The 11,759-nt window shown below is 41.0% G+C and overlaps 1 protein-coding gene across 1 annotated transcript in view; it reads right to left on the reverse strand.

The window, feature by feature from the left end:
- The window catches only part of si:dkeyp-72e1.9 (syntaxin-binding protein 4), a 60,515-nt gene extending 53,391 nt beyond the window's left edge, over nt 1-7,124 (reverse strand). Inside the window, 2 exon segments of the mRNA XM_052021260.1 lie at nt 2,124-2,197; nt 7,108-7,124. Coding sequence (XP_051877220.1) covers nt 2,124-2,197; nt 7,108-7,124 — 91 coding nt within the window.
- Between the last annotated feature and the right edge of the window lie 4,635 nt (nt 7,125-11,759).

Consider the following 11,759-nt stretch of genomic DNA (forward strand, 5'->3'; position numbering starts at 1 on the left):
TGATTTACCTAACCCAGGCCCACGTGACATCAGGATCATTCTATTAGGCATCTATTCTGAACAAGCAAGGTCACTCCTGGCTAGTCCCTAATCGTTCAAACAGAGGAAGTAGCAGGATAATGCAGGGGCTTTGCTACCTTTTATTGGATATCTGTGTAACTGAGCAACTTTCCTGCACCATGAATCTTTGGCCTCGGAAATGAAGTGTTCATTACCATTTGCCTTGTGGAAAGCTGTCAGGCCTGGGGAGTTTCAGTCAGTTAAGCAGACTCAAGGGTCAACATTTTAATTCAATTACTTCACTAAACCTGTTTAAACTTTGCTTGGTGCTGCAGGATACGATGACACTCTGCACTCATGCTGGATTGTGCGAACACACAGAGGAAGAAAACAGAATTTAATTGTGCGTGGGAATCATCACTGACAAGCTTATCATAGATGTGACTGGGATTAGATGATTTAGATAAACACCCTGGCAAGGAAGGATGAGCTCCAAGAGGAGGAAAGATTGAGGAAAATAATAAGAATTAACGAGGAAATGCAGCAGTGCTTAATCCAAATTTCTCCCAAACAACTGCCACAGAATTAATTTCTTTGCTCTGCATACTCTTCTGAATCAAAACCAGTCACAGGCAAGGCCAGGCAGCAACCACTCACCCTCCATCTGCCTCTTCACTTCTTTCTTTTTATTAAGCATCCATTATAGTTAAAGTAATGCAAGTATCACATGTTCATTTAAGCAAATGACAAATTCTATTCTTTCAAAGGTTCTTTTGTGTTCTCTCTGTCATGATCCCTAGTTATGGTCAACAGGCAAATTCTTTGACTAAAAGACTGGTTCCCAGGTTCCAATCAGTTTGTATTCATGTTTTAGTTGCAACAAGTTGTTGAACTATTCATACCCCTAAGGTCCCAAATTGGGCCGGTTCTCTTGTGAGAAACGATTGACAGGTGAGGCTTGCACCCACTGGAGCCTAGAAGAGTGAGAGAGGACTTAACTAAAACAAACGATTCTGAGGGGCCTTCACAAAGTGGATGTGGAGAGGAGGTTTCCCCTTGTGAGAGAACCTAGAACCAAGGATCGCTGTCTTAAAATGAGGACAGAGATTATTTTTTCCCGTCAGAGGGTTGTGAGTCATTGGAACTCTCTTCCACAAGGGTTGGTGGAAGTAGTCTTTAAATATTTTTAAGGCAGATTTAGATAGATTTGTGGTAAGCAAAAGGGTGAAAGTTTACCACAGGTAGACAGGAATGTGGATTTGAGGGTATAGTTGAGTCAGCCATGAATGGGGGAGGGGCCTACTCTTGTTTCTAGTTTATATATTCACATGTTCATTTCCTGGTATGTTCCAAGATGGGTTCTCTTGCCTTCAATGATCATTCACCAGTCTATTGGTCTCCCTACTTCTGGGTTAGAAAGGGGAGAGAAATATTTATGATATTGTTCAGCAGCTTCCATCTAAGAATTTTGATTTAGTACAGAATTAGTATCGCTCACAATGCCCACATTATCAGATAACCAGTCATCATCAAGGTCACCTGTGAATAAAGCCATGGTGTGGTTTCAGGAATGCAAACTGTGTTTGTGGAGCCAACCCCCAACAGGAACTCAGACCTTGGGGACAACAGCTACCTTTTACAGCCTTCGTGTGGCAAAAATCTTCTGAAGCACCTAATATGACTATTATCCAATAGAAAAATGACCTAATGCAACTAAAAAAAGATATTAGAGTACATGATCAAAAGTTTCATCAGTGAAGTACTTTTAAGCGATGTCTTAAGGGGTAAAGAGAGGTGGAGAGGTTTAGGCCTTTGGTAGCTGATGGCAAAGTAGAATAATGGTGAAGCAATTAAGTTCAGGATGAGCAAGGAAGCTGATTGGATGAGTTTGGATATCTCAGAGAGTTGCAGAGGAGAGCAAGTTATATAAGTACATTCATAGAAGATTTCATCCTGTGCTATAATAGGAAAATCATATAAACAAAGCATTATGCAGAATTGAGACTTCAGCAAGGTAACATCCAGGAGCAAGAAGGATAAATTTATTAATAAGAAGAATTCTAACACACTAGGTAAAAAAAACATGTCTTTTCCTCATTTGTACATATAATGGGGTCACTTACCCAATCCATTTTCGCAGTCTGTAAAATCTACGCAATGTACTCTCCGGTCTACCCCATAGGGGCCCAGTACTGTCCTGGAACAGAAGGAACACATCAAGACTGAGTCCACATTCAGAGGCCACCTTATTTACAGAATGAGCTGGAAGAATTCCCAGAAGCCATTGAGTGCATCCATTTTGTGAAATTGAGACTTTAGTTTCGATGGGTTATCTGCGGAATGCCGGGCTATCAAAACCAAATCAATCCCAAACAACTAGGTCCTCCAACTTTCTATCCAGACTGCAATTAGTGGTTATAATTCAAGATTAATTCATTGGCTACACATCTGTACCTCACTTAGCCCTCAGGATGTGTTTTGAGGAAGGAGTACACCCTTGGATTCAGTGCTGTAAGGAACGATAGAGCAGAATGTACCCAGCGATGCATTACTGACAGCCTACTGCACTGGGAACCTGGTATAAATTCCTACCTTCTCCACTGCTGTGCACTTCTGTGTCAAGAGGGCTCAGCTGATTGTCTCACAGCAATCAAGCAATTAAAACGATCCCATCACCACATGTGTGGAGTGAGCCACAGAGTCAACATGTTGAGACTGCCCACAAAGGCCGATGTTGAGTGAGCTGGGATTGGCGCTGTGGTCACCCAGAGCTGATACGTCGGGCTCTGGGCCTCACCCTGGCCTACACGGTGAGTGGGGGCCATTGCTGGGACGTGGCAGCACTGGTGTCACATGTTGACAGACCACCCAGATCTGACAGTCTCTCTCAGGGATGTGATGGAATCTGCTTGAGAAGGGGGTAGTGAGGAACCTTCCTGAACCATTACTGTCCTTCTGGTAAAGCATTTTGTAGATGGGTGCACACTCTCATCATGATGGTGGATGGAGTAAATATTAAGGATCATGGAGATGAGATAAGATGAGGTGTCTTTATTAGTCACATGTACATCAAAACACACAGTGAAATGTGCCTTTTGAGTCGAGTGTTCTAGGGGCAGCCCACAAGTGGTGCCACACTTCCAGCACCAATACAGAATGCCCACAACTTCCTAACCCATACGTCTTTGGAACGTGGGCGGAAATCGGAGCACCCGGAGGAAACCCACACAGACACAGTGAGAACGTACAAACTCCTTACAGACAGTAGCCGGAATTGAACCCAGGTCGCTGGTGCTATAATAGTGTTACGTTAACCGCTACAGAAGGGTTGCCATTCAAGTGTTTCTTAACATCTTCTGAAATATATTGCCAGCACAATGGTTTTCCTATTTTCATTACCTACAGGCCCTCCCTGGGTTATGAACACTTGACTTATGGACACTGCGCATAAGCTCCTATAAATATTATTAAATTCAAACATGAGCCAGTCTTGGAGAAAAAAACAGTTTACATGTAACTTCCCTGCCATAATCAGACACCATTGTCTCTTAAGAACACAGGCTGCTAGTTTCACCGTCTGAGGCCACTTAGGAAAGTTGCTATGGAAACTACAATCGCGCATTGATACTTGTGCAATGATATTCTACTGAAAAATATAACGTGCGCTGATACTTCAAGCCCATTGAAACTAGCCATTGAGTGTGGGACATCCTGATTCTGTACCATTGTAAGTAGGCAGGGGAAGACAATAAATAAACATTCATGTGAATTGGCCCTTATCAACACCATTCATTACAGTACAATGGACATATAGCTACCATTTTGAGTGATTTTGCGTATTTAGAAACTTATGGGCAAAATCAACTTATGGACGTCTGTAAAAATGGAACCCGTTTGTAACCCGGGGACAGCCTGTATTTCACTGGTGATATCTAATAATGTGCTGATAAGGTAGGTTTTTTGAAACCACTGCAATCAACTTTGAACATTATTTTATTCCCAATTTACGTTAAGATCAACTTTAGCTACTGCTCGGGAGGAATGGAATCCAGAGATTTAAGGGACACAACATTGTTGCCCACTTGCAATTATTATTAAAACCTGGACTAACTTTCAGTCTTTCAATTCTCCCAAATCACTTTAGATTTTTTAGGAAATTCCATGCGTTTTTTTACCCATTTTGCCTTGGTGGTTTCTACCGTGGGCTCAGAAAGGGGGAAGTGAAGCAATAAAATTCTACAAGCAATGACACTGATGTTTTTTCTACAAGTAGTTTCGTGCATCATTCCTTAGCCAACGAGGGACTTTACCCCAAGAAGAGACATTCCTTGAAAATTGGACTAAATGAAAGGGAAATCAAGAAATCTGGATAGAAAGTAGACATCACAGACTGCAAGCTAGATTTTTCCCAATCGGGTGACTGCCTGTCCAGCACTAGGATTGTTGAAATAAAAACAGAGAACGTTGAAAGTCCTCAGCAGGTCAAGCAACATCTGTTTTTATTTCATTAATTCTTGATTGAAGGGTGCTAAATAAATGTAGATCTCTTTTATATGCACTACCTCCATGCACATCTCACGTTAAGCACATCCCCATCTGTGAGCATGTAGTGTTGAATAGAAAATGCTCATTGATATGATAAAGATTTACATAGTATTGAAAGTTTAAAACAAATGTGAGTCATACAACCTGGAAACAAGCCCTTCAGCCCACTGAGTCCACAGTCACCATCAGGGACCCACTTACACTGATCCCTTTTTATTCACCCCCACATTCCCATCAACTCTCCCTGGATTCTAGCACTCACCTACACAACAGGGGCTATTCACAGTGGCTAGTTAACCTACAAACCCACACATCTTTGGGATGTGAGGGGAAATCAGAGAGTCCACAGGAAACCCACACAGTCACAGGGAGAACTTGCAAACTCCACACAGACACTATCAGAAGTCAGGATTGAACCCAGGTTGCTGGAGCTGTGAGGCCAGCACCTCTACTAACTGCATAGAACATGGAACAGTACAACACAGAACAGGCCCTTCGGCCCACAATGTTGTGCCAACATAGCTAATCCCTCCTACCTACAGAATGTCCATATCCCTCCATTTTCCTCTCATTCATGTGCCCATCCAAGCCCCTCTTAAAAGCCCCCAATGAATTTGCCTCCACCACCTTATCAGGCAACCCATTCCAGGCATCCACCACTCTCTCAGTAAAAAACATACCCCTCACGTCTGTTCTGAACAACTGTGTCACCACGCTTGTCCCAATTTTGCATAATGCTTTGTTTATATGAATTTCCTATCCATAGCACAGGAGGAAATCTTCCATGAATATACTTATTCACACATAAATTCTTTCACCCTCTGAGATATCCACACTCGTTCAATCAGATTTCTTGCTCATCCTGAATTTAATTGCTCCACTTTTAGAATCCTTGTCATCAGCTGCCAAAGACCTCCTCAGAAGTGTCCTCTCTGAATCTTTCCACCTCTCTTTCCCCTTTAAGACACCACTTAAAACATAGCTCTTTCACAAAACCATAAACTGCCCTAATACCTCTTTCAGTTGCTTGAGGTCAATTCTTCTGGTTGTTAAAAGTCATGTCAAGTGCCTTGGATTTTTGCCACATTAAGTGACACAAGAAGTTGTTGTTTTCTCAAGGTTTGACATCCTGCTGGGGGTTGGTTCCACAAACAATGGTTGTGTTCATGAAATCATCATGTCCTTATTCACAGGTGACCTTGATGATGACAGATTATTTGACTGTGAGCACTGTAACCAATACTAATCCTGTACTAACATGAAAACATGTCAGCTTCACACAGACAGCACTGCTGATTGGGATTGAACCCGGGTCACTGGAGCTGGCGGGTAGCACTCTACCACCTGTGCCACTATACCGCGCACGAAGAGCGAGAGAGTGTGATGCACATGAATTTCAATGAATGTGAAATGAATCTGGGACATCGAAAAGTCTGAAATTTTCCTTCTGTGGCTTCTATTTGCCTGATGTGCTGAGCTGCCTGGATTTGTGCAGTAACTTTCAAAGCATATCCAAGCGTCCGTTCCCTCAATTTTCATTTGTGCATGTATGATATATGAACTGCATGCAGAGACCCGGATATGAGTACTTCTTCAGTTTAAATTAAAAGGGACCTGTCTAAGTAGGTTCCAGCCCTAGGAACCAGCTTCAGATAAGCAACCAATCATCTTAACTTAAAAATTTACCACTGTGTATCTATTATGAATAAAATATATTTATTTTTATGCAGATAATGCATAGAGATATTCGAGAATAATTTGTAATATTAACAAATGCTGTGATAATAAGGGAGTTGGTAGTGGGGGTCCACTTCCCTTCATGAAGCTGCATCCCTTCATGTCTCCTGGCTTTGTGTCCATCTCCGTCTTCCATCCTTTGCATTATCCAAACATTTGGGAGAATTCCCATGGGAAAACTAACATGGCACAAAAGCAGAGGTAGAAAGAGAACAAAGCAATACACTAAGGGCAGGCACGGTAGTGTAGCGGTTAGCGTCATGCTACTACAGTGCCAGGGACCTGGGTTCAATTCCAGCCACTGTCTATAAGGAGTTTATGTGTTTCCTCTATGTCTGTGTGGGTTTCCTCCCGGTGCTCCGGTTTCCTCCCACATTCCAAAGGCATACCGGTTCGGAAGTTGTGGACATGCTCTGTTGACGCCGGAAGCATGGCGACACTCATGGGCTGCCCCCAGAACACTCTAAGCAAAAGATGCATTTCACTGTGTGTTTCGATATACATGTGACTAATAAAGATGTCTTAAGTAGAGGGGCTCTGAAAAGCTGGAAATAATTTCAATGACCATCTAACTATTCTTTCATTGGTTTGGTGTGCACTCCTCTTGCCGTTAAATACCATTGTAAACTTTTCCCACAAAAGATGCTTTTTAAACAAAAGGGCCCGGTGTTTCTGTGGAGTTGTCCTGGATTTTGCAACAAAATTCATCCAAGACTGAACAGGAGCAGGAGAGCAAGGAATTCCAAGTTCAAATTCCACCTTTGGCATCAGTTTAAACTTCATAAAGGTGGAAACCTGATTCTGGCCACAGATCCAGCTGCATACCTGATCGTATTAATCATCGTGGCAAGTTTCTGCTGATGGTACCTGCTTGTGGGGTTTAAGGGAGGCATTAATCTGTAACTTTTTCAAGCTGCCGGGACACTAATGACACCTTTAAAAGTTTTAATATTTTTTTAAAAATTACTGAGCAATTGAATACCATATATCAACAAACCCAGTGAATTGTTCTGTGTAATTGTTAAAAAGATTTTCAGTTATTTAAAGTCCTAGGTTGCTCGCAAGTGCAAGACTATCAATTAAAAATGCCTCCTTTTTGCAATCAACTTGATTTCAGCTGCATTAGTCAAACACTGCCAGATCGCCACACTTAAATATATCGAGAAAAAACTTTAAAGTCATAAAATCCTCCAAATAAGAATGATGTTCTAAATTGCTCCCTCATCACACTGGCTGAATGACAAGTTTAAATTTAGCTATGTGTGAATGAGCTTGAGCAGAAACGTCTTAAATTCACAAACTTCACAATGTTGAATGTAGCTTACATCATTGTTGCCAGCTGTGCTTAAGAGAGGAAATTTTATCCCACATAATTTGCTGATTCAAGGGAGCAGTGATGTGATTGGGAATTTATGTGTATGGTTGTTTTGTTAGCATGCACTGATTTATACCCACCTACAATCTGACAGATACATATTACAGCATTTCCAAACTTTACCAAAGGAATATAATGGTGCAGAGGTTTGCTGTAACGAATTCCCACCAATTTTCAATGTCCATTTTACACCCCATAACTTAGGCAATTCATGAATCACTGTGTAACAGGAATCAGCAAAGCCAACAAACTATTCTGACCAAAGAAAGCAAATACAATTGAGAGGAAGTCATGACTGAACACTGCGTTCACATGTGGTCAGTGAGAAACACCCAGGCTGTGCAAACAACATATTAAGTTATGAAGCAAGCCTGGAGTCCTTGAGCAATGACCTTATAGGCAGCATATGACAAGATTAAAGGATACTTATGGACGATAATAGCACACTGGCCCATCTTAATTCATCCATCCAAAACACCTGCTGTTCCTAATTAAATTATTGCAGGGTCTTTTCTTCCACAGCAACGTATGACAGTTCACTCCAAGTGCCCAGTGCATACTTTGAGGAGAAGGGCTTCCTGATATCTATGCCTAATTTACTTTTTTCTTGTTTGAACTTCTATCTACTCGTCTTTACCTAGAGATTAATTTGACTTGGTACTTTGCAATTTTCTTTACTATAATGTTATTATTTACTGTTTCCCTTTTATCTCTTTGGATAGAACTGGACAATCTCCAATGCTGCATGATATATATCCTTTTCTTCCATTGACCAGAGCATCTTTTGTCTTTATCACTATGTTTTCCCCAAACTTATACCACTATTGTTTCATCCCATGTTGTTAAAGAAAATAAGTTTGTTGATTGCTACTTTGCAATGGTTGGATATTTTGAGTGTTAAATCCACTAAAATGTCTGAGTGGGTAGAAATCCATCTGCATCTAAACCAGGAGACTCAAAGCTTGCCTTGAAATTAAGCTTCAGTTTTTTTTCCCCCATTTAAGATGGCAAACTGCCAGTGTCTGTCATGGCTCCTCTAACAGCTTGCCTATTTCAGACAATATTACAGTACTGGAGAGACAGCATGTGGCTGAAGGATCAAAGACAAAATCTGTTTGGTTAGAAGTAAGACAAAGTAGAGGGAATGCTAACCTGCTGCGTGCATTCTATCAGTCACCAATGAATGGGAGAGATAGGGAGGAGCATGTATGGAGAGAAATTATAGAGAAGTGCCAAAACTCTAATGTGGTTATAGAGAACTTTAATTATCCCTATGTAAACAGAGACAGTAATAATATTAAGGCAGAGAGGGTGAAGAGTCTCTAAAATGTGTCCAGAATAATTTTCTAAATCAGTACGAATCTGGTCTAATGAGAAAGGAGCCATCGCTGGATTTGGTTCTGGGGAATGAGATGCACCAAGTTTCAGAAGGGGAACTTTTAGGAAATAGTAATCATACCATAAGATTTTGCTTAATTCTGAAAAAGGAGGAGAAATCCAAAGTAAAGATAATTAATTGGGGGAAGGTCAATTTCAGTAGAATGAGAGCGGATTTGAACCAGATAAGTTGAAAGCAAAAGTTGACGGGCAAAACAGTTGCAGAGCAAAGGGCTGCCTTTAAGGAAGAGATGGTTCTGGTATGGCTGAGCACGTTCCCATGATGGACAAAGGAAGGATAGACATCCAGAGCTTCCTGGATGACAAAAGGCATACAGAGAAAGATAAAACAAAAAAATGGCTGTGTTTGACAAGTGTTGGGTTGCAAATGTGAGTGAGAATCAGGCTGATTACAAAAGAGTTGGAGGGGAAGTGAAAATTAAAACACGAGAGGTAAAGAGGGTGTATAAAACAAGATTAGCTGCCAATATAAATGGGAATCTAAAATGTTCTAAAGGCATATGAATGGTAAAAGGTTCATACATGGAGGAGTGGGGCCCATTGAGGACAAAAATGAGAACTTGCACATGGACACTGAAAGCACGGTTAAGGTGCTAAACGAGTACTTTGCATTTGCCTTCTCCAGGCAAGAGCGTGTTTCCAATATAATTATGAAGGAGAGTGTAAAAGGAGATCTGTTAAAAATTGATAGCACAGAGGTATTAGAAGAGCTGGATGAACTTAAAGTAGGTAAGTCACCAGGACTGACTGGAATGCATTCCAGGATTTTGAAGGAAAATGGGAGAAAACTATGTGGGCAGTGACTGTGATATTTCAGTGTTCTTCAGATACAGGGGTGGTGCGAGAGGATTGGAGAGCAACAAATGTTACTTCATTGTTCAAAAACGGGAATAAGGATAAGTCCAGCAACTGCAGGTGGTGGGAAAGCTTTCAGAAGCATTGATCCAACCCACGATGAATAATCACCTGGAGGAAAATCACATTAATTAAGGCAAGGCTGCACAGATTTGTTAATTTTTTAATCATTTGATAGAGTTTTTTGATGGTAACAGACAGAGATAATGAGAGTAAAGCAATCAATGTATGGACTTCCAGAAAGCTTTTGATAAGGTACCACAGCATAAGCTAATCAGCAAAGTTGAAGCATATGGCATAAAAGGGAGATTGCTAGAATGGATATGAAGTTGGTGTGTTAATAGACAATAGAAGGAGGTGGTGAATGGTTGTTTTTTGGATTGGAGGAAGGTGAATAGCAGTGTTCCCTGGGGATCAGTTTTGGGGCCATTGTTTTTTTATATATCTCTACCTGTGACCTAGACTTTAGGGTGCAGGTCACAATTTCTGAATTTGCAAGTGACGCAAAACTGGGCAATATTGTGAACTGCAAAAGTAGTCGTAGATCACAGCAGAATATGTATGGGCTGGTGGAATGGGCAGACACGTGGCTGATGTAGCTAAGGTGAGAAATATAAGGTGTACTTTGGAAGGAAAAATGAAGTGAGCAATATAGAAAGAAGGGGAGTAAAAGGGCCTGGGGTATGCAGGCACAAATTACTAAAAATTACAAATTACTAAAAGTAATATTAAGTCTGTTCAGACTTAAGGACAGCTTCTACCCCACTGTGAAAAGGTTATTGAACGGTTCCTTCATACAATGAGATGGACTATGACCTCATGACCTACCTTGTTGTGACCTGCACCTTTTTGTACTGCACTTTCTCTGTAGCTGTGACACCTTACTCTGTACTGTTATTGTTTTTACCCGTACTACATCAATGCACTCTGTACTAACTCAATGTAACTGCACTGTGTAATGAATTGACCTGTATGATCGGTTTGTAAGACAAGCTTTTCACTGTACCTCGGTACAAGTAACAATAATAAACCAATACCAATACCAATAAAAGTGACTGACCAGAAAGCAGTTAATAAAGCACACACAATGTGTATGAATTATCAAGGCACAAAGTTGGAAGTCATGCTTGACCTTCATAAAACTCCATTCTCAACTTGAGTATTGTGTTCAATTCTAGTCACTACATTAGGGGCAGGATATGAAGGGTCCAGAAAGGACTGACGAGAATTGTTTCTGGGATCAGGGATTCCAGTTACAAGGATAGATGGGAAGGGAGGACTGAGCAGGGATTTGATTGAAGTATATAGAATTATGCAGTGTGTGGACAAGCATAACATATCAGAATTAACAGTGGCATAAGAAAAAGCATTTTTACAGAGTATGAGCTTGGAATCTGCAGGTGTTTACAGGCAGGTTCCATTGTGGAGAAATATTCATAGAGAATGGTCAGTGGGTGGAACTAGAATGATGAGTCTGTAGCGAGCCAGTGAAATAGGACAGGTTGAATGGGCTCCTATGCTGTAATAATTCCATGATCGTCACAGAGAAACAAGTGAGCACTGATTCCAACAAAGGAAAGTTAAACCAAGGGCAAGAATTTTTCCTTCACACAAAATGAATCAATGCTGGAACGGCATTAGAGATACATATTCAGGAATAGGTTGTAATACCATCAAATATTGTGATAATAAGCAGGTTGGGAGCATTGCAGAAGGAGTCCACGTCTCTCTGCATGAAGCTGCAAAACTCTCCTGGCTTTCCATGTCTATTTCTGTCTTGTGTCCTCCATGGAGGAAATATCTACCTCTACTTGGCTTCTTATTATCTCAGTTCCAATATACCTGTAGC

Source organism: Pristis pectinata, chromosome 8 (assembly GCF_009764475.1).
Source record: "Pristis pectinata isolate sPriPec2 chromosome 8, sPriPec2.1.pri, whole genome shotgun sequence".
Taxonomy (NCBI): domain Eukaryota; kingdom Metazoa; phylum Chordata; class Chondrichthyes; order Rhinopristiformes; family Pristidae; genus Pristis; species Pristis pectinata.